This window comes from Alligator sinensis, unplaced genomic scaffold, assembly GCF_000455745.1.
Source record: "Alligator sinensis unplaced genomic scaffold, ASM45574v1 scaffold928_1, whole genome shotgun sequence".
In the NCBI taxonomy this organism is placed as follows: Eukaryota; Metazoa; Chordata; order Crocodylia; family Alligatoridae; genus Alligator; species Alligator sinensis.
The window spans coordinates 90,706-114,649 of record NW_005842229.1 but is presented as its reverse complement, the minus strand read 5'-3'; the positions used below and the strand labels follow the sequence as shown (position 1 = coordinate 114,649).

The following is a 23,944-nucleotide window of genomic DNA, read 5'->3' as shown; positions in this document are numbered from 1 at the left end:
TGCTGCTCAGTGCTCCACATCTTGGTGAGCAAAGGGGACAGGGGCAGCTCTGATTTTCTGTTAAAAAAACAAAACAAAAGCAAATGCCTAAGTATATAAATATTTAGAATTTTTATTATGATGATAGTGGCACTGTTAGGCTTCCAAATTGCTTTAACGTTGTAAAGGTATCAATAAAACATTGCCCAGTTGATCTCTCTCTACATAGTGGTGTTTCATTTTAATCACAGAAGAATACAGATTTTGGGTATTTTAATGAGTGAATTTGGGATTTTTATCAGAGAATTTGCAATTTTTAAATAGGGAACACTAGGATCTCTGCTGAGGAGCCTACCCAGGGCCAGCACTGGGGACCCAGCTGGAAGGCAGGCAAGGTGGCTGACCTGGCCATTTGGGGCCAGAAGGACATGCTTTGACAGTTCAAACTGGGCCACTGCAACGAGCACATCTGGGCAATAGCTGCCCAAATGGCAGGCCAGGGACACCAGAAGATATGACAGTAGTGCTGCACAAAGGCAAACTCTGCATATACGGCCCACTGGCAGCTGGTCCAGAGGTGCAGGAGGCTCTGCTCCAGTGCCCATACCACAGCCCAGGTGGCCATGCAGTCCCAGTCTGGGTCTGGCAGCCGCACAGCCTTGGGGGCTGTATGCTGTTGCAGGTGACAGTAGGTCATAGCCAGGCAGCAGCCCCCACTGCCAGACTGCTGCAGTGAGTAGAGGGTGCAGGGTCCACTCTAGGTTAGGACTGCCTCAGCAGTCCAGCTGGCACAAGGGGCTAGTGTCCCCAGATACCAATTGGCCAGACCCCAGAAGCTCCTATCTATTTGTTTCCCTGAGTACCATGGGCCCTAAGGCCCACCTGGCTAACTAAAAGCCCCTACTGTGTGGGGCTAATGGGGGAAAGAATCAACAAAATTCTTGGGACAACAAAGGTAAAAAGCAGGACAGGAGTGATGTGAGGGTCAAAGGGCCAAAACATGAAAATAAATGCTCCTGAGGGGGATACTGAGCAGAGCCTCCTGTCCCAGAAGCTCCTGAGAGCCTGGCTCCATCCTCTTTGGAACCACCCTTTGAAAAAACTAGTATTAGCAAGGTGAGCAATAGATAATTGACATTTGTTTTATTAGCCAAATCAGAAAGCCAAAAGAATTTAATTTTGGATTGAACTATGGGCAAATATTTAATTCAGCCCAAAGTAAAGGCATTGGATGTTGGTCCTTTTCCCCCTAAAAATAAGTTAGCTACATTTCAAAAGATGTCATTCTGAAACAAAATTATATTTTTTTTAAAGAGGCAAAATACTTTGGTTTTGACTTGTATTCATGAATAGTTTTTGTTTGGCCCCAAACCACATCCACTGGAACATAAACTGTGTTACCCGGGTACACCCAAGGGTGTGCCCTATTCTCAGTTGGATGGGACAGGAGGCAAGAGTGGGGTGCTGTGAGAGAGATGCCATAATTTTGAGTGGATCCCTCTTTCATCTATAGAGTTAGCTCAAGCCCAAAGTTCTTAACTATATACAATTTATTGAGTTACCAACATATATATATAAAACTCTTTCAGATAGATATAAATACAAATATACATATAAAGGTCTGTTAGCTGGAGAAAGTCGGCCTTAGGGAGGACATTCGGGTAAATACCTGTGCCTCAGGCCCAGAAGAGGTGGGGATCCCAGGACAGTCCATACAGCAAGTTTATACCACAAGTGGGTTAGCTAATAAAGACATCCTTACAGAGCCCATTATACAGAATTAATACACCCAACTATTAATAACACCAACAATAACAATAGATATCAAATAGGAAATATAACTATATCAGATATTAGACACACCCTATCTGGGTCCCAACCATTTGGTCCCTCAAATGAGATAGGGCCTTCTCCCCCTAGGCCTACTCCCCATCAGGGTCCCTTGCCCGGGGCTGCCTCCCCTGCAGGACCTGGGTTCCCGGTGTCACAACCAAATTAAGTAGTGCCCATGTCACAAGCAAGTAAAACCATTCAAAACAGTTTTTTTCTGCACTAGGTTAACTAAGGGTTAACAATAATGATAGTAACCGCTTTTTTGCTGCGCATGTCAAAAAGAAATTTATTGCTGCGCCACTAACAGAGATAGAACTTAGCCTTCTGTGCTGTACATAAATCATTATAATTGGTCAAAGAAAACAAGGAGTAACCCTATGATAACACCCTAGCGACGACTGCTAGATAACTGGCGATTCTAATTAAATTTATGACGTGGCGAAAAGCAATTGGCTATTACACAAATAAAACCCGTCTTCACTTCCGTGAAGTGGGAGACCTCCGCGCACACACCTGAAAAACCTCTGAACGTATGCATGAGAGTAACTGACAAATTGATCACTTGTCAGTTTCCCCCGTCTTGACCCAATTCTCAGACGTAAATCGACGACCTGCCGGCCCGACCATTTCTCTGCCCGACCACCAAACTCTTATGCAGACTGACCTACGACCTACGAACTTTAAGCTATAACTAACCAAATATCTTTGACCTCCGTCCTTCACCACCTTGATGGCGTGAGTAAATAATCTTGCTTTATAACCGATAAGCGTCCGCCTAATTAATTCCACTCCAAGCGTCACAAGTACCCACCTGACGGCCTTCTAAGGCCCCGGACCCTTATCTGCCCGGGTGGGAGTCAGGGAGAGCTGCTGGCCGGCTGCCCTGGGTCCCGACACCCGGTAACTGACAGTCCTTCCTTTGGGGGCTGTCAATCTGGCCTCTGGGTCCCCACACCATCTCAGGCCTCCTGGAGCCATTGGCCTCGAGTTGAGAGTTCTTCCTTCTGGGCCTTGTGCCCCGCGTTGGGCACCCAGGAAGCTCCTATGGGAGCCGAGCCCTCACTGGCTCCAGTTCCCCAGCCTCACGCCAGGGGCCTTTCCCCTTCCTGGGCCCTGCTCGGGGCACCAGGGCTCTTTTAGTTTAATGCTAAGCCACACTGCAGGGATAACCGATTATCCAGCCTAGAGCCGGGGCTAATTTGAGCAGCCTTGAGCTGCTCCCAGAGCCAACTCTCCGTGCACCGACATGCGCACCGCGTGGGCCTTGAGCAGCCTTGAGCTGCTCCCAGGGCCAGCTCTCCGTGCGCCACTCATGTACCTCCCTGCCTGCCAGAGTTATGGGCCTGAGCCTCCCTGCTGCAGCTCCCAAGGCCCAGGCCCATGTGCCACCGTGCGCATCGTGGGACCTGCCGGCCTTCTGGGATTGCAGGCTTGAGCCATCGCTCACGGCCCCCAGAACCCTAGCTCTGTGTGCCAAAATGCACACCATGACAACTGGCCGTCTGCCGGGGTTGCAGGCTTGAACTGCCATTTGTGAATCCTAAAGCCTGGACTCCGTGCACCGAACCGTGTACCGTGATGGGCCTGAGTGGACTCACACCGCTCCCAGGGCCAGGTCTCCATGCACTGTCCCCAGGCACTGTCCACAACCTGAGCAGTCTCGCACTTGTGATGGACAAGTTTGTTATTACCCTGAAATAAAATAGTTGTCTGATAACATACTGTTAGGTTAATATAATTTAAATTATTGAGAAGCATTAGATTTGCAGCTGAATACAAGGCATGACCTAGCACTGCTGCTGACCACAAGGCAGAATAATAGCTAAGCCAGCCATTTGCTTATGTTAAGTAACCATTTTAACTGTGTCAACCATTTTCTGAGAGAAAAGACAACGAACGTGAATCTGTGTAAGTCTGTGCACTGTGAACCAGCTACAGCAAAGAACGAGATAAGCTAAAAGGGGCCCAGAAAAGAGTAGAGAATGGTACAGCTCAGAACAAGAAAAACAGATTGGAATGTAGAAGATAACATGTAACCGTTGCTCAATTTCTGCTTTTCCATGTAATGTTACTATGACAATTTGTGAAGCACCATATAAGGAGATGATCACCATAAGTATTACTTATTTGCTGACCCTGTAGTCTTGCCTTGTTGTAATAGTATAAAAGAACACCCCACCCTTCAGTCGGGGCCATTTTGCCTCTTTGCTAGCTTATGGCCTTTGCTCGAGCAAATAAACTGCAGTAAAGCTTTTACCCGTGTTACCTGGTTCCTATGCAGCTAGACAATGAACTCCAGGGAGTTTTCTCCCATGACACACTGCTCCCAAGACTGCTCCTCCAGTAGCAGCTTCAGGAGCCTTGGGCCTATTGCCCACTGGGGAAGAGCTCCCCAGCTTTTCTCGCTCTACTTTTCTTAAGTCCCTTGCTGCATCTCTTGAGGTGCGTCCCTTGAGCACGCTCCCCTTTTATACTCTTCAGGTTCTCCACTCCCAAAGTTCTCCGGACCTGGCTAGTGCAGTTCCAATCCAGGTCCAGCTGCTCCTTGCCCCCTCCCTTTGGAAAAGGGTGGGGCATCGCTTCCCTTCTGCTGCCTCCAGATTGGTGGGCGGGCTCCACCGATCAAACAGCAGACCTTTGATCCTGGGACTCAACCCAAGCTCCGAAAAGGTAAGCCTGCTACAACTGTTTAGCGGGAAATATTTTACTAGTCCTGTTCACAACTAAATTCTTCCTTACTGAAGCACTTACCAGCTGGAGAGAGCAACCTTGCAATACAGCACTCTTCACATTTGCTTTTGTTGGTGCTCATTTTGGAAATTGCATTCAAAGTTTTTCAAAACTTGAAACAGATGAGTGCTTAGGGTGCAAACAGCTGTGTATGGAATAAATTGTCAAGACATTCCAAAAGCCTGAGTTAGAACAAGTCATAGCTGTGAGCAGTGCAAAATGTTTTACATCAGACTTCTGTAAATATTGTAACTTAAAGCCATGTCTATTGTAACACTCACACAACAAATCAGTGGGTAGAATTCTCAGTTGCTATCTTACTATCTTATAGTAGGCAGCTATTTAAGTCAGCTTCTCCTATAACTCCTGTTAATACTAAACAGGTTATACCATTCAAGTTAAGGGCCTCTATTTTGCTAAATTCTGCATATATGAAAAGATACGGCCCCTAGTCAAGATTGCTTACAGATTGTAAAAGGATTATGCTCAAAGACAGGGGGCGTGTTTACACGTGCATATTAATGCAATGCAATACACTGTCATGTAAATGCGATGTGTTTAAACGTGTACTCGGGATTGCAGCATGCTGAGCCAGGTTGGAGTAGCCCCAGCTGACAGGGGTCACCGGGGGTCATCCTGCCAGCCTGGGGCTGCTCCCCCTTGGCTCAACATGCTGTGTAGGGGCTTGCTAGTGCACAAGGGTGCTTCAGTGTAGGGCTAGCTCATAGGTAGCTCCCACACTGAAGCACCCTTGTGCTCCCGCCAGCATCTACATGTACTGCTGCTGTGTATTTACAAGTATTATCCCGCTGGAGAGTAAAAAACTCCAAGTATTTACAAGTAGTATTTTAGTAGTTATAGTATTTACAAGTACTATCGTGCTGCAGAGTGAATTAGTTTACTCCAGCCTAATAGAGACACATATGTAGATATGTGACATTTACTGCACAGTTTATTAGTTTACTGTGAAGTAAATATCTCATGTAGACATGACCAGGAAGTAGTATCCAGATTTCTCTGTTCTCAGAGTTCTCAGTTACCACTGGTATAAAGTCCGTTTTGGTACCTTTGCGTTTTATATCTGCTTATTTTCTCTTTAAGCCATACACACAAAATAGCTTTAGTTTCATCTTGGAGCTTTGTTCCAGCACTGATTCTAAGCAGTGAATTAGAGTCAGTATTTTTGTCACTCTATTCAGCAGTGAGTAGTTTCTATATAAAATTTCAAAACGTTAAAGCCTGCATTAACCTGAAGGCTAGCATGTGAAAATCCAGCCTCAAAAGAAAGGAACAGCTTTAAATGAAGGATTAAACTGCAATACCCCTCTGTGCCTAAAGGCTTAACATTGTTGATAGCCACACCAGTCTTTTATAGTTAGGTTAATATTGAGGAGAGAGGAGTGAGTGAAAAAGAATAGCTCAGGAAAAAATTCCTAAGAAAATACAGATAAATTCTGTGGTTTATTGAGGAGATCAGAACTGTAATAGATCAAAATCTGGTGAATTTAATTTTTATCATCACACTTGACAGAACAGGGCAGTCAAAGTGCAATTAATGTGATCAGCAGAGAAACAGAAAGAAAATACTGTATTTTAATTGGTAGTGATTTAATTATGACTAGTAGTCTGTTGATTCCCTGGGATCAGAACCTGTTGAATAATCCCTGCTTTATTAAGGGGAGGAGAATCTACCATAGAAGAGAATGAGGTTGGTTTTTTTGTGATGGATAAAGAAGAGGAAAGGGCGGTCAGCCTTAAACTTTATAGGAAACACATAAGACATTAGCACAATGTTTACTCCAGTGGCAGCTGCTGCCTCAGTGCCTTCTTCATTAACCTCCATGTATGATTTATGGATGACTTCTGACACTGCCAGGTTCCTTCCTGTAGAGATGCCAGAGAGATCAGCTGACTGGGTAAAGAGGTCAGTCATGCCCAAAGAGCTTAACACTGGTGCAAGACGATATTGTTCCTCAAGCTTCATCCGGGGGAGGTAAACTTCCACTTTCTTTTTTCTCACGTTGGTAGAACTTGTCCAGGCCATTAATTTGTCAAAGTTGATTGTATTTTCAAGCTATAAAAAAGGAACAGTAGAACCATAATATTGAAGTCATAATCCATTTTTCCACATGACTGTGCAGAAACAGTAAATTGGTCTATGTCTCTTCCTCCTATTCAACTAAATCTTCTAAGTGTGATCTGCATTATTATGTATATGGCATACTTACACTGTTTGATAGCTTGGAAGTTTCTGCAGGAAACTGCTGACAAGAAGACTGCTACATAAAAGTAATGTTGTCCAACACTGGCTTTTCTGTGGATCTCCCATAATGATGCAGTTCCCAATGTATTTATCTCTAATAACATTAGATATTTCTCTCCTTTTCAAAATCTGATCCCACAGATCTATAGCAGACGCTCTCAGTACTACCCCAGTACATTCTTTCTTAGCATCCTTCTTCACAGTGAAGTGTAACCAAAATTGATCAAGTTTTCTCAATAGCGCCCTTCCTTTTTCTTTAGTCTTCGTGTCATTAACGTCATATAATGCTACTTCACCAAATTTTCACTTTTAAAATTTTTTCTGAGTATCACACATCCTTTAGTACTTGTGTTGGAGTTATAATTGCTATTCCATGCTTATATTACTCCTACAGCAAATATTGCATGTCACTTTCTATGGCAGTAGCTCAAGTTCCTTTATCTCTTGATTCCTTGGTGTTTTGCATGAATGTACAAATGTTTAGTTAGTTGCTTACCAGTTGTAGCACATTCCTTAGCCAATGATGTTGCAAAATCTCAAATATGAGACAAAATTTGTCCTTTTCTTCTCTGTATCTTCTTAACCTCTCTGCAGATCCTTTCCCTTCGTCAATATTCTTCAACTGTCCGGTATACCCCTCTTCATTACTATTACCACCCTGTCCACCTGCCAGTCTTCGCTTTCATCATCTCTACACAAACTTCCTTTCACTAACAGGTATTGCCTACCTATCTCTTTTTAGCAGTATTGGTGCCAACTGTTTCTTTGCTGTCCAGCCTCCTCACAATTATTTCTTTATCTTTTCTTTATTTCCATTTACCTGGTTTCTTCTTCCTCTACAACTTCCTGAAACATGATTCTTAAAAAAACAATAATAACAAAACTGGAAAACTAATGTATGCTTCTCAACTACCACTTGTGTATGTCAGTACACAGTGCCATAGCAAATTAGGTCCTTGAAAGCCAAGGCTTAGGGATAATGATTGTTCTGTTAAGAACTCTTTTTTTCCTGAATCACATTTTTTTTCAGTAGAACAGATTCTTCTAAGACCTATTGCTTTGTATACACAATTGCTGGTCAACTGAAGGCCACTGTATTTCTGACATGGCTAATGCATTGCAAGTATCTATATCTGTAAATGGTGTTTGTAGTAGCTGGATTGAGAAAGGAACAGAGTTATATATTCTTCTTGACTCTCTTGAGTCCATTTCTAGAACTGAAATAAGTTTTACCTGGTCTAGGTCAGAAATGTCATTGGGTAGCAATATGATCATGCTCAGTTCTTCATTAGCATAAGGAAGTTCCAGGATCTGGATCTTCTCTGATCCTATGGAGGCTATTTTAAAGAAGCCAGCCTGATGCATCATCTGCACAGGTTTCGTTTCTTGCTGAAAGATGAATGTGAGAGAACACAACACTTTACAAGCATTGATTTAAAAAGTATTGGCTTATTCATGTGCTTAAACCTGACTTAACTCTGTCCTAGAACAAGCCGTTTATGTTGTCCAGAAATAAAATTAGGGAAGTAGTTCATAGCAAACTGAAGAATATAAGAATGTTTAAATCAGTAGTAAAATTATACAATATTGAGATGGTGTTTTTATATAGTTTACTATGCTATCATTTAGCAACTGTCAATCGTCCTGTATCATGGTGTATGCATGAGGGCCACCCAGACATTCAATGCATATACCCGGGCAGGAATTTTTGGAGGCAGGGCCATCCCTAGTGTGTGTGGTGGGGGAGGCTGGCAATTGGAGAGACCACCCTGGGTCCTGCACTTTGGGGGGCCCCGGGGAGCTGGGCAGCACAGCTGTGATGACTCTGTTCTGCCACTGCCTGCCCCCCTGCTGAATCCAGCACATCCAGCCACTCAGCACTCCCCCCTCACTACCAAATCCACTGCTGGCTTCCTTGTGTCCAAGGGGGCAGGGCCCCACACAGGCCGATTTCTCCCAGGCCCCACACCCTGTTTGGAGAAGTGGAGGCTGCCCAGACCTTCCATCTTCCCTTTAGGGCGCTGAGACAGAATCCAAGGACTAGACTAAGTCCAGATCTTTGGTGCCTCCATGGCTGTAGTTGTATAAGTGTCTGGGAATCAAACCCAGGTCTTTTGTGTAGCAGGCAAGGATTCTACTACTGAACCACAGGGGACTTCACTATCGTGTAAGAGTAAGAGGAATGCTCACTCTCCATACCTGGTTTATCCTAAAAGGCATTTCTTTAGTGTTTTCTTCTTCAAATTCTTTATTCCACTTTCCTTTGAAGTAAATGGCATTAACCAAGACCAGTGCCGTGGAGTTATCAATAGAGCCCGTGCCAAACAAATCCTTGATCAGTCCTTTAGCAGGAAAATCAGCAAGGAGAAGACTGTAATATGCTTAGTTTGATGTTCACTAAATGAAATACAGCATTTTTTGTTAATAGTGTTTCACTTTAATGACTGATTCTGAATCTCTCTGCTCTTTTTTCCCCTCTTTTTCAAATGACAATGATTAGATTTACAGGACCTCAAGGCATTATTTAAGATAACATCTGTATATCTCATCACTTATTTCATGAGTAAGCGGACTATGATTATGATACTGTATTGATGAAGAATGTCATTTGACACCTCTGTTAACCAAGAACTGTGTGTCTCTGTTGCAGTAGTGGTTGGGGGACTGCCTGCATGGGTATGCAGTGCAGCAGTGGTGGGAGGAAGGATGCTGATACACAGTCCTTATAGGTGCGGCATGCAGCCCCCAGCCACTTAGAAGTCGGACATCCCTGTCTTAGAGGAAGCTAATGGGGAAAAAGTTACAAAATCTCAAATATGAGACAAAATTTGTCCTTTTCTTCCCTGTATCTTCTTAACCTCTCTCCAGATCCTTTCCCATCGTTAATATTCTTCAACTGTCTGGTTTACCCCTCTTCATTACTATTACCATCCTGTCTACCTGCCACAGTCTTTGCTTTCATCATCTCTACACAAACATCCTTGGTATTTGGATCAGGAGCTTGGGAAATTAGTAACTTTTTGCTGTAATGCTATAAAAGGACTCTTTAGAAAGTATGTTCTTTAATCAGTTGGAATCCCAGGTGTTATTCATACCACTATGTAACAGATATCTAGGTCTGAGTAGAAAATAAACTTTTTTTTCTTTCTGAGTTTTCAGTTTCTTCAGGTTCTTAGTCAAATATGGTTTAAAAAAAACAAACAACCAAAAAACAGCTAAAACTTGCTGTACCCTTACCATTTGTCTGGTTTTCCACCCAAGAGTTAATTATCCTTCTGGATTCTTCTGCAGCATTTTTAAAGTCAACACTTTCCAGGCCTGCTTGGTACAATTTGTTTGTACATTTTAAGTATTGCTGTAAAGAGGGAAGAGGGAAACTACAATCAAGGTAATCAGATTATCAAAACAAATTCCAACTTTAAAATCACAGTGTGATCTGAGAACCACTAATGCTTTAAAATGAAGCTATTTTGCCTAATCCTTTCTTCCCATCTTGCAGAAGCTGATTATTAAGGCTGAGCAGAAAATAAATATCATGGGATGAGACAGGAAAGGATTTCAAATTCTGTCTCAAATAATCATGAGGCAGGATCCAGTGGGGTTCAATAGGGGCTTGTCCTAGGTCTGGCATTGTTTAATATCTTGATTAGTGATTTGGATCGGGGGGCTCAATCCCTGGTTTGCAGGCCAAATCTGTCCCACAGAGCCATGGCATCCGGGCTGTGGGGCTCCCCACAGGTCAGGAAATGTGGTGGCAGGAGAGCAGCAGCAATTAATACTGCCACCCCTCCCCTGCTGCCAAATTCCCAAGCCCTGTGTGGCCAGGTTGGGGCTTGGGCTGGGCCACACTCCCTTCCTCCATGCAGCTGGATCAGGGCTGCTCCCCGTTCCCTTTTCTCCCACATGGCTGGACTGGGGATGGGCCATGCTCCCTTCCCATGCACCAGATTGAGCTCACTGGCTGGATCCAGCCTGTGGAGGGACTGGGCATTGCCTATTCAGTCCACAGGGCAACAAGGTTGAGCACCAGTGATTTGAATGATGGGATCATGTACACGCTTAGCAAATTTGTAGATGGCAGAAAGTCAGGTGGTGTTGCAGACACTTTGGAAGGTAGGGCTAGGATCTAGAATGAGCTAGATAGACTGCAAAAATGGTCTGCAAACAACTGGATGAGATTCAATAAGGACAAGTACAAAGTCCTGCACTGAGATAGAATAATTGCATGCACAAATACAGATTGGGGGAAAGAACTGGCTAGGCAGCAGTACTGAAAAGAAGGGCCTGGGGATTACAGCAGACCAGGGGTGAGCAATTATTTGGGCCTGAGGGCCACATAGGGAGTTTTGATTAGCTGTCACGGGCCAGGTCAGCACTGCCACCCCAGCCCCCTCCCCACACAACAACTCACCAAAACTCCCTATGCCAGGGCAGTGGGGAGCAGTGTTCAGGAGGGGCAGGAGAGGCTGGCTGCAACCACCCTGGCAACAGCCTGCTGGAAGCTGCTCCTGCCCCAGCACACAGGGCTTAGGCTCCAGCTCCTGGGAAGCCAGCTAGAAGCTGAAGCCAGAGCCCTGGTGCTGGGGCAGGAGCCACCTGGCTGAAGCTGCTTGCCCACCTACCTGAAACGGCATGGTGTTGTGCAGCAGGGGAAGGAGCAGGAGCAGCTTCTGGCAGGCTGCTCTTGGTGCGGCTACAGCTAGATGGGTGCTGCTCTGTACTCCCTGCCTCCAGCTGCAGCTTCTCCTCTCGCTCCAGCCCCGCCATGTTGGTGCCACTCCCAGCATGCACATGGGGCTCTAGCTTCAGCTCCCAGCCACCTTCCAGTGGAAGGTGGAGCGTGGTGTGGCAGGGGCAAGATCAAAAGCAGGACCCTGCTGGAGGCAAAGGGTGGGATGCAAAGTAGTACCTGTCTGCAGTTGTACAGAAAACAGCCCTGGCAGAAGCTGTGTGCTGCCTGGGCCCAGGGGCAGTGGGCACCAGCTGGAGCCTGACGCAGGCTGCTCCAGCTGGTGGAAGGTGGAGCCCAGCTTGGCAGGGGCAAAATCAAAAGCAGGAGCCTGCTGGAGGCAAAGGGTGGGGTGCAAAGTAGTACCTGTCTGCAGTTGTACAGGAAACAGCTCTGGCAGCAGCTGTGTGCTGCCTGGGCCCAGGGGCAGTGGGCACCAGCTGGAGCCTGACACAGGCTGCTCTGGTGCAAGCGGACAGGGCATGGCCCCATGTGGAGCACTGTGGAGGCAGCTGTGGGCTGGATCCAGTCACCTGGCAGGCCAGATCCCGTCCATGGATCATATTTTGCCTACCCCTGCAGTAGACTCTAAGCTGAATGTGAGCCAACAGTGTACGCTTGCTACAAAAAGGCCAACAGTGTACCGGGTTGTAATAACAAGTGCCACTTGCAAATCAAGGGAAGGGATTCTTCTGCTCTATTCAGTACTAGTGAGGCCTCATCGGGAGTACTGTGTTCAGTTTTGGGCCCCCCCACTTCAAGAAAGATGTGGATGGAATGAAGAGTCCAGCAGCGAACAACATTCTGCACTGGTCCGGACCTGCAGGGAGCGAACAAGGAAAGCCAAGGCTGCGACAGAACTCCAACTAGCTACAAGTATCAAGGACAATAACAAGTCCTTTTTTAGATATGTGGGGAGCCAGAAGAAAAGCAAGGGCAACATTGGACCCCTGCTAAACCAGATGGGACAACTGACAACCGATGCTCAGGAAAAAGCCAACCTATTAAATGGGTACTTTGTGTTGGTCTTTCAGTTGTGATGCCCCTGCCCATTACGGGACAAGGAGGCCTGGGTGAAGGAGATTCCTTGCCCTCCATCAATGTTGACCTCATGAAGGAACACCTTGAGAGGTTGGATACCTTCAAGTCAGCTGGTCCTGACAATCTACACGCCAGGGTACTCAGGGAGCTGGCTAGCATCATAGATCCATGCCAGGGGCTGGGCTTCGAGAACTCCTGGTGCTCTGGTGTAGTGCTTGAAGATTGGAAGAAGGCCAATGTGGTATCTATCTTCAAGAAAGGGAGGAAAGTGGATCCAGCAAACTACAGGCCCATCAGCCTGACCTCTATCCCGGGGAAGGTCTTGGAAAAGATTATCAAGGAGCCCGTTCTTAACAGACTGGCCAATGGCAACATCCTGAGGGATAGCCAGCATGGGTTTGCTGCAGGTAGGTCTTGCTTGACCAATCTCATTTCCTTTTACGACCAGGTGACCTATCACCTGGACAAGGGAGAAGAGATTGATGTCATATTTCTTGACTTCAAAAAAGCCTTCGATCTGTTATCCCATGATCACCTCTTGGAAAAACTGTCCAACTTCGGCCTTGGGTCCGCCACGATCCACTGGCTGGGGAATTGGCTCCGCGGTTGGACCCAGAGGGCAGTGGTTGATGGAAGTCAATCGTCGTGGTGCCCTGTGACCAGTGGGGTCCCCCAAGGCTCTGTCCTTGGATCTATATTGTTCAACATCTTCATTAATGATGTGGACACTGGAGTCAGAAGCGGACTGGCCAAGTTCGCTGATGATACCAAATTTTGGGGTAAAGCATCCACACTTGAGGATAAAAGGGTGATCCAGGCTGACCTTGACAGGCTCAGGAAATGGGCGGACAAGAGCCTGATGGTGTTTAACACTGAAAAATGCAAGGTTCTCCAGCTTGGGAGGAAAAACCTGCAGCATGCTTATAGGCTCGGCAATGCTACGCTGGTTAGTACTACAGATGAAAGGGACTCGGGGGTCGTGATTGACCACAAGATGAATATGAGCCTTCAATACGATGCTGTGGCTAGTAAAGTGAGCAAAATGCTGGCTTGCATCCATAGATGCTTCTGAAGCAAATCCCGGGACATCATTCTCCCATTGTACTCGGCCTTGATGAGGCCGCAGCTGGAGTACTGCATCTAGTTTTGGGCTCCACAATTCAAAAAGGATGTGGAGAAGCTTGAGAGAGTCCAGAGAAGAGCCACACGCATGATCAGAGATCAGGAAAACAGAACTTACGACGACAGGCTGAGAGCTATGGGGCTTTTTAGCCTGGAAAAGCGCAGGCTCAGGGGCGATCTGATGACCACCTATAAGTTTATCAGGGCTGTTCACCAAAGCGCCCCAAGCGATGACAAGGTCTAATGGTTATAAACTCAAGCAAGACCGTTTCAGGCTGGACATAAGGAAGAATTTCTTCACTGTCCGAGCCCCCAAGTTCTGGAATAGCCTGCCACTGGAGGTGGTTCAAGCACCTACATTGAACACCTTCAAGAGAAATTTGGATGCTTATCTTGCTGGGATCCTATGACCCCAGCTGACGTCCTGCCCCTTGGGCAGGGGGCTGGACTTGATGATCTTCCAAGGTCCCTTCTAGCCCTAATGTCTATGAAATCTATGAAACAATTAGTAGAGCTCTGGGAATCATGATTTACAAGGAAAGGCTGAAAGACTTAGGGTTATTTAGTTTGGAGAAGAGAAGACTGATGGGGGACTTTATAACAGTCTTCAAGTACCTGATGGGCAATTTATAAAGAGGATGGAAATAAACTATTTTCTTTGGCCATAGGGGACAGGGCTAGGAGCAATGGGTTCAAACTACAGCAGAGGAAATCTAGATTGGAGACTAGAAGGAACTTCCTGACTATGAGGGGTCAGGCACTGGAACAGGTTACCGAGAAAAGGTGTAGAATCACCCTCTCCAGAAATTTCAAGAGCAAGTTGGACAGACACTTGACTGGATCCTTTAGTCAAGGATGATCCTGCCTTGAGCTGGGTGTTATACTAGATGACCTTGTGATGTCCCTTCCAGCCCTACTTTACTATGATCCTATGAAATACAAATATTTTTAAAAACTTGAATATTTTATTTGAAAGACATCAAAGTGAAATATTTGTCAATTTCAAGTTTTTAAATTTTTTTAACAACTTTTTCAAGTAAAGGAAGTTGTTGATATCCACCCTTTCATGCAGAAAGTTTTGTTTTTGGCGATTCTGTATTTTGTCACAGGTTTTTGGTCAAATTATTCATGTGCTCTATTGAGTATTGTGTTCTAGTTTTTGTACCATTATTATGTATTGAACCAAGTTTTTGCCAAGGTAACCCCACAGGACCCTGCAATAGTCAGGACTATGACCAAGAAACAAAAAACTGTGGAATAAAATATGACGCATGGATCCCAAATCTTTTGCAGAGCTTCTAGATTGTAGGTTCCCACATAGCTCAACCAGAAATCATACCAAAGACAGATTATACTATAACTCACCGGCAGAATTGAATAGGTCTTTTCAGCATACAGTCTGTTGGCCATCCTGAGTGTATAATTAGCACTGTGTGAATTGATTTCCAAGAGAAGGTCTTTAAACTTAAAATGGATGCCTTTAGGTTTGCCACGCTGTGTTATTGACAGCAAAAATAAAATAAGATTAAAAAGTGTGTGTTGGATTATTTGTGATAGAGAATTATCTAAGAAATATGGGTAACATGGCTGATTTACACTACTAATGTATTCTACTGAGATATTTGTGTACAAAAATGTTTTAGTGCCCAATACACACTACTATAATTGAAATGCAAATATTCCAACATTCTTCATTAATGAGCATCATTTTTAATATCATGGATCACTCTTTAAAACCTAAATTACTAAAGGCGCTGTTTCTGTCAGTAAAATTAGTTCCCATTATTTGACATTTCTGGGCTATTTCCTATGATGCTGCTCTTGGAGAATTGTAGACTTATATGCAACAACTCTAATTTGGGCCATGCACTAGCTCTAACAATCAGACGAGTCCCTCAATCCCTGGCATCTTGCTGCTCTGTCCCAGCACATAAATGGCTACAAAATTATCTGATTTCCCAGGGCTTCCCAGGACTTCTGTCCCTCTCCTAATTCTTGAACTTCTCCACACTGAACTACCTGCCTTGATTCTCTATCCTTTTAAACAAAGCTGTGGTTCTTTCTTGGGGCATATAATCTGATTCAACACAAGAAATTTTGAACCTTTTGGAAGCACATTCAGACCAGCTCTACTGTTTGTTCTGATGAACAAAAGAAGGAAGATGAGATTTCTTTACCTCTGTTATTGAAGGGTCTTCAAGTCCTGTAAGTTCATCAAAATGAAGTACCTGCAGTTAAAAATATAACTTACAAATTAAGTGCCTGAAAATAATTTATCTGAGTTTTAGATTAAGATCTGGTCCTGTTTTCATTTAAGTCAGTAAAATCAGGATTTTAATGACTCCTCATTCTTCATGTGTCACTCCATCAAATTTCCCCCACCATCTTCTACTTTTCCTGATTCCCAGTTTCCTGAGGCATGACCCCATGCTCTCATGAATCAAAGTCAAGCTAGATGTATTTATGATACTTTCTTTACTTTCTGAGATCTTATTGCAGTGCTGAAGTTTGAGTAGTAGAACATTCAGAAGTTCCAACTGAGCTTAATATTAGTTATTTTCTATGGATGATTTTTTAAAAATATGTGACTATGATCCTGTACTTAGATTTCATCCTTTCCAAGAGACTATTCTCAGTCAGAATAGATTTGATCCTGACCTCTTTGTATGCTTTACCTATCTCGTTAGATGATTGGCCAATTTCTATAACAAGTAAGACCAAAACCTTGGAATGGCCTCCAGGTTTAGGAAAAGTTGGGCCTGTCTACATGAGACACTGTGTCACCATACAATGTGCTACGGCAACGTAGCATTAGTGAGCAAAAACTATAACACTTCAGCTACGTCGCTGTAGTGACACACTCCCTGACATAGTGGCTAAAAATAACTGCGCCACTGCCACGTCGCAGTAACAACTGTTACTGTGCCATAGGGGCACGTGTAGACGCACCCACTGAGTAGTGTTCCAGACTGTCACTGTGGCTCATCACTGGGGTATATGAACTTCTCCCATATGCTGAGTGACCATATGTTCTGTTTTCAGGACACCTGTTTTGGTTGCCCCATCAGTTTTAGGCAGGTGAACATTTTTGTTCCATTTTCAATGGGACACTGGACTCTGGTGCCTAAAATGGGACCATCTGAGAAAAAAACTGGACTGTTTCACTCTTCTCCTCACTCCTAGTCTCTGGCACACTCCCGCTGAGATCAGAGCTCAGAGATAGCTGAGCATGTTAGAGGGTCGGGTGTCCCATTTCGAAACTAGAATAGTCATCCTATCCATATGGATATCAATGGATAAACAGTTGCTATGTTATTGATCTTCAGTCCAAGTCAGGCGTTCCAACTAATTTAAGTTAAATTTACCTTTTCCACCTGCAATGCAGTATTTCCTCTTGCACCCAAGTAGACCATGGCCAGGGCTGCTATGATGCTCAGTGGGGAGTAGACAATATTTTCATTTACATGTTCAGGTTTCAGTTCTCGGAATAGGTCAAAACAAAATTCAGCATTTGCTGCACTGATGGAGCCCATTGTGAAATCAGTATGGTCTAGAAAAAAAAAGCATAAGTAGTGCAATTATGTAATAACGTCATACAATACAAACTAATTAGATGCCTCTATGGAATGGTGCTTTGAATTGCTGTTAAATTAAGGGACTGGTAATACTTATTTAGTGTATTTTTAAATATTCATAATTTAGTGGTGTTTATTGTAAATAGCAGTGATGTTTTTGCAGTTTGAGTAGATGAGATGACAGCTTTTGTGCCTATAAAGCTTCACAACAATTGGAGTTCAATTACTTATCATATACCTATTTTCCACCTGTACAAATTTTGTTACCTTTTCAGCAAGACAGAATCAGAGATACTTCAAAGCTGAAGAACTGATGACTTATCTCCCTCTTTTTTTGTTCTTTTTTTTAGAAAAATGTTTTGTTTTAAGAAATTTAATTAATTTAAGAGTGAAGTGTCCTTTTCTATGGCAAGGGGCAGGCCAGCTTTCAAGATGGGGGAATAATACTGGTTAGTTACAAATGTGTAAATCTGGAGCAAGACCATGCATTTTACTAGATTTGCTCTGGATTCATAATGATATGCATAAATACAGCTTGGACCCTTTAGATTTTTATTTGCTTTTGAATATTGTTATGATGATGACTATTAATTCCCAGCACTAACATGCCCCTTTTCTTTAGATTGGAAAAGTCTTTATTAAAGAAGGCAGTATCATTAACCTCCATTTTACACATGGGGAAACTGAGGCTCAGAGTGGGGAAAATGACTTGTGCATGGTCACGTAAGATATGATAGCAGATGTATATATAATTTAGTATTATTCAGTTTCCATTATCTTGCTCTCAGGATTATTTTTATGGTTTTGGTTTAAATTTTATAACCACCTTTGCTTTGCTTTTTAAAATACATACAATATTTTCTTCATAACAAATAACATTTGTTTATATCAGTAAATAATATTTAGAGAGATCAAGCCATCTCAGAATTTATAAAGAAGATCTTGCGGATCCCTTGCAAAGGGGAAAAGAATTAATGTAGATGGTTTTTTGACTGCTCTCAAAACACCACCGCAGAATAAAAGCATCTTATTTGCAAACAAAAGTGTTCTTGTTTAGTACCACAGGAAATAAAGGAAACAAGATAGCATTGCCCCACATAATACACTACAACGAGTGTATGCAGTGTCCAAATGGCTTAGCTCATCCTATCTATTTCTACAAGCAGGGTGAACTTTTGGAGAAGTGGAATTCTCCCTGTTCACACAGAAGGGTTTCTATGCTGCTTGAAACAATACCAATGTGCATTCAGTTCCCTCTGTAGTCGCAACAGGCAGTTTGTGGTCAAGGGCAACACAGTTCCAGTACTAACTGTGTAGTCATAGGAAAAGGCAACGTTTATAGTAGGGTATCTCAAGCCACAATGGAACTGAATATTTGTCCTGGAACAAAATTAATGGAAATTGCTGTATTCAACATCTCTGAAAATCTGCCATTCTGTACAGGCTGAATATAGATTTGTTGGGCACCCAAGTCTGAAATTAGACCTGGCATTAGAACATAACTTTCAACAATTACATTAGGTTGCAGTATTCCAAGGCCAGATGGCCACACACTCTAGGAACATAAGTATAAATGAACATTCAAAGACTGAAATAAATCTGCTCAGTGAAAATTAAGATTGTGTATCATGTTTGCTCTCTTGAATCTAGGATCTATATAATCAAAGATCTTTAACTTTGATTTTGGAAATAAAAAGAAATGTGCTGAAAGAAACTAAATAGGGAGAAAATCTGTCTTAAAACGGCATCTTTTTCTGAGATGTTAGATGCAAAAGAATGAGGCAACTTGTTCATGTAAATACACAGTCAAACAGGATAGCCTGTTAAAGATACAATAATAAAATAATGCGCCATATATGCAAGGAAGGTAAGCACTGCAGAAGTCTTCTTTGGCAGCATCACTTCAACTGTTCTTATTGTAATGATCTCAAGCAAAATAATTCAAGTAATTTTTTAACTGAATATGGTTCAGGTCTCATTCAAAATGCGTATCAGAAGTTTAAATTTAAAGTTTTAGAAATGCTTACCATATGAAGTTACTATCACAGTCTGTCAGCTGTATCTTGAGGAACTTCCTGGTCTCTGTGAAATATATATTCTCTGCTTTCTGACACTCCCATTACTTTCTTTTCAGAATTTGACCCTTTGCATACTGATATCCTTGCGTAGGATCAGACTCAGACTTGTTGTTTTATCTGCTTTTTTCAGCATTTTATCATTATGGTTTATGGAAAAGAAGCTTGCAGAAAATCATGTGAAACAGTTCTTTTGGAAAAAAAGGAGAGGAAGGGTGAGTTTTAATATTATTGCCACAAGCCTGAAGCAACTGCAACAAGTTAATTTGGGCAGAGAAGGTTGAAAACCAGACTGTAGGAAATCATACAGGGTGTTAACAATGGGGATGGTACTACTAAGAGCTTAGGAAGCACATTCTTTAGCTAAACAGAAGATGATTTGGAGAAAGCTGCTTTGGGGAGGTGACATGGAGACCATTTTTGAGAATAGCAAAGTGTAAGGAAAGGGTCTGAGGTATAATAAAAAAAGGATGTGTGTGGGCTGATCTAAAAGAAGATTAGGTCTAGAGGACAGGTTGAAAGACTAGAAATGCAGGAGAAAGAGAGTGGGAGACCCCAGAATCTAAGACTGGAATGAGAGGTACGAGAAAGGGAGGCATCCCCTGACTGGCATATATCATGTACTTGAAGACACTGTAAATCCCAGAAGGCAGGACTGGCTGCAGGATGGCAATTCCATTCCAAGGTGATTTCCAAGATCTCCATTTTACATTAGAATAAGACTAAAATGTTTCACGTGTTTTTTGCAAATGATATATCAAAATGTCCATCTCCAGATCGAAAATGTTATGCCTGTAGCCTTGTAGTTATGTTACAGCAGAGGTGTCTAACTCATCCGTCCCTCAGGGGCAGATGGGTGATGAGGGGCTGGTTCATGGGCTGGATCAGGCCTACAGAGCCCCCCAAACCACATGCCTGATCCAGTGAACATGGCACCTACCTGGCCCAGTTTTGGACCAGCCCCAGCAAGCACTGTGTGGCACAACTTGGGACCAGTCCCAGCAAGTGCCAGGGCAGTGCAGATCTGGGACCTGGCCTAAGTAACCATCATGGACAGTACAGGCCCAGGACCTAGCCTGAGGAACTGCCTTGGGCAGCACAAACCCAGGCCCAGACCCAGCGAGCACTGAAGGTAGCCTATGTCCCAGGCATTGTGCACAGGGCTGTAGGCCTGTGTGAGTAAGCAGCTATTCGATCTGGCTTTGGATCCGGCCACTTCAGACACCAGGGATCTGATCCTGAGCTCCGGATCAGTTTCCTACTTTGATTTGGTTGAAGCAGCTTCGAAGCTTTGGAGCCACCTTGGAGATCCGGCCATAGGGTATAATGGGGAATCAATGAAATATCTATAACTTTGTTGTTTTTGTCTGATTTGGATGAAATATGCAGGGGTGGTAGCCTCTGCTGAGAGAATGAAACCTGCCAAGTTTTAAGAAGATCGATGGGGAGTTTGGGGGGGGAACTGCACCTCAAGCTGCTGACAGGCAAAACTCGTGACATAGATGACACCGTGTGTGTTAAGGCGCGGCAGGGTGAAAACTGCAGGGGTGGTGGCCCCTACTGAGGCCACAAAGCCTGCCAAGTTTCAAGGAGATAAGTGCAGGGGTTTGGGGAGAACTGTACCTCAAGCTGTGGACAAGCAAAACTCATGACATGGGTGCTTGTGCAACTGTGACTGTCTTGGGGCTTGGGGGAGGTGGGGGGACGACAGACTACTGCAGGCCTAGCTGCTAAGCTACTGTGTTACCAGTTACCAATTAATCATGATTCACTCAGGGACCAGCTCAGTACACAGTACCTAGCTACTACATAACGAGTTAACGCGCAAGGATTAACACATACAAAACCACAGACTAAGGAGAGGAAATAATTAATACAGACAATCAACTACCCCAAGACAGACACAGTCAGTTGCACAAGCACCCATGTCATGAGTTTTGTCTGTCAGCAGCTAGGGGTGCAGGGCCCCACATCTCCTTGACAGCTTGTGGCGGCAGCAGGGGCTACCATCCCTGCAGCTGTCACCCCACTGCGCCTTAACACACGCAGTGTCACCCATGTCATATATTTTCTTGTCCGCAGCTTGAGGTGCAGTTCCCCCCAAACTCCTGCACTTATCTACTTGAAACTTGGTAGGCTTTGTGGCCTCAGCAGGGGCCACCACTCCTGCAGTTTTCACCCCCCTGTGGTGTAACACATAGATGTGACATGAGTTTTGCTTTCAAGAATTTGGGGTGCAGTTCCCCCCAAACCCCTGCATCGATCTTCTTGAAACTTGGCAGGCTTCATTCTCTAAGCAGAAGCTACCACCTGGAAAGGGAGAAAACACAATGGCCCCTTTCCACTGCAAGAGAAATGTCTCCTTGTTAGCTCACTCACCCCAAGTCACTAAAGCTGGGACTTGAACTTGGATCTCCCATGTGGTAGGCGGGAACACTGCCACACAGTGATCAGTGCTAGTACTGCTTCAAGCTGCTAGGGGTCTTGACCTTCCTGGAGCCCCGGCCTCATGTTGAGCTGCCTGGTCTCTGATTGGAGGAGCTGGAAGCTGAGCTGGGAACCCCTCAGGTTGCTGCTCAAATCCTTGCTGAAGCAGGAAGCCTCTCTTGCCGGCCACAGCCTCTTGTAGGGGATCCTGGAGCCCAGCAGGAAGCCTCTCCTACCAGCCACACACCATGCTGCTGAGGGTCCAACTGCTGCCTGCAGGTCCTGCTCCTTCAGGCTCTTCTAGGGCAACTGCTCCTGCCCCACTGGCTCAGCTCTTGCCAGCTCTTTGAAGCTCCTTCCTCGTAGTTCCTTGCTGGTCTCCCCTGAGTCAGCCGTGCTGCCCCTTTTATCCCCCTCCAGGTGACCCAAGGGGCCAATCAGGGGACATGATGGGTGAGTCTCTGGGGCCTGATTGGTGAGGAAAGGGAATCCCAAGTCCTCCAATCATCTTTTACCCCTTCAAAACCCCTGGGTCAAATCATTACCAGATTGGTGAGGAAAGGGAATCCCAAGTCCTCCAATCTTCTTTTGTCCTTTCAAAACCCCTGGGCTAGGTCACTGCCAGCTAGCCCGTCACATCTAGATATTTCATTGATTCCCCATTATACCCTATGGCCAGATCTCTGAGGCAGCTCCGAAGCTTTTCTGAAGCAGTTCAGAAGCCCCGAACCGCTTCAGAAATCCTAATGAAGCCAGCGCTTCAATCCGGACATGCTGCTTTGGATGCCAAAGTGTCCGAAGCTTCTCCAGATCCAAAGCATGGTTCAAAGCCTCGCACAGCCCTACAGGGCTGATCTAGCTCAGCGTTTGGGTCAACAGGGCAGCACTGGGATCAGATTATGGGGCTCTGCAGGCCAGATCCAGCCACTAGGCCATATGTTTGACACCCCTGGGTTAGAGCACTGGCCTGTGATGTGACATTTGAGGAGGAAATTCCCCTGTTCAGCCTTATGTCAGAGTAGTTTTTCATTTCAGACTATTCTGAATTGGGCAGAACAAGGACCAGAAAATGGGTCTCCCACATTTCTGGGCCAGTCTCTAACCATTATGACAGGGGTAAGGCAACCCCTGGCACGTGTGCCAGAGTGTGGCATGTGAAGGCATTTTGCTTGGTATCTGTGCCTCAGGGAAGACAGTGGGGGAGCCACAAAGGGCCTGGTCCTTATTATGGCAATGCAGCCCCGGCCCCTTCCCTGCCTTTTGCCTCGAGGCATGCATGTACCTACTGCTAGCAATGGACCCTAGTGCAGCTGCTTGCAGCCTCCCTGTCACCTGCTGTGAGCAATCTGGGCTGTGCAACAGGCACATGTGCCTCATGGCAAATGGTGGGGAAGGGACCAGGGCTGTGCTGCCACAACAAGGATTGGGCCCCTTGTGGCAGCCCCGCTGTCTGCCCCTAGCATGCCAACATCTTACAAGTCAAGGTTCCGGGTGTTTTTGGCACTCTGCCCAAATATGTTGATAATTCTTGCATTAATGATTAGGGTATTGTGTGGGTGGGTGAGGGGTGGGGGCGGGCTTTGCAGATATTACATTTATGGCACAATTAATATGTTAATCATGATATAAATTGCAATGTGCCATATGTTCAGGCAATTTCTGGTGCAAATTTATACATGTCACATCTTTGTGGCTGGTTGGCATGCCTTTAACTGAATGTATGGCATGTGTCCTAGACATGGGACTGTCCCAAGCCCATGCTGACAATCAGCTGATTGTTGGCATTGCTCAGAACAGCCAGTTGAGGTATTGGGATCAGGCACAGCACAACCCCTGGGGTCCAGGACACTGTTGCCTCTGCACAATTCATGAGATTAGGTTGGGGGACAGCCCTGAGTCCTGGTTTGGCCTCTGCAGTCATGTGGTTGGGACCTGAGGCACAGATGGTGTGACAGGACATGCGGTTTTTGGGATAGGGCATAACATTCCTCAGATACCAATCATACCATTTTTTGACATCTGCCAGGGGCCTGCGTGGCAGGAAATGAGCCTGTCTCTTTCTCAACTTCAGGTTAAACAGCATATTTTTACTGACTCATAGATTCGTAGATGCTAGGGTTGGAAGGGACCTCAATAGATCATCGAGTCCGACCCCCTGCATAGGCAGGAA

At 44.8% G+C, this 23,944-nt stretch overlaps 1 protein-coding gene across 2 annotated transcripts in view; it reads right to left on the bottom strand.

Annotated features, from left to right (window-relative positions):
* Nucleotides 1–5,978: 5,978 nt before the first annotated feature.
* LOC102368708 (ovalbumin-like) overlaps nt 5,979–23,944 on the bottom strand; it is a 31,103-nt gene continuing 13,137 nt past the window's right edge. Inside the window, exons 1-8 of one of the 2 annotated variants that reach the window (XM_006027236.2) lie at nt 19,300–19,547; nt 17,063–17,247; nt 15,875–15,925; nt 15,063–15,191; nt 10,043–10,160; nt 9,005–9,147; nt 8,039–8,194; nt 5,979–6,616 (exon numbers count right to left, since the gene is read on the bottom strand). In XM_006027236.2, coding sequence (XP_006027298.1) covers nt 6,215–6,616; nt 8,039–8,194; nt 9,005–9,147; nt 10,043–10,160; nt 15,063–15,191; nt 15,875–15,925; nt 17,063–17,230 — 1,167 coding nt within the window. In that variant the 5' untranslated portion in view covers nt 17,231–17,247; nt 19,300–19,547 and the 3' untranslated portion in view covers nt 5,979–6,214. Of the gene's footprint in view, nt 6,617–8,038; nt 8,195–9,004; nt 9,148–10,042; nt 10,161–15,062; nt 15,192–15,874; nt 15,926–17,062; nt 17,248–19,299; nt 19,548–23,944 lie in introns of those variants that run through there. The other variant, XM_006027235.3, reaches the window with a different exon arrangement.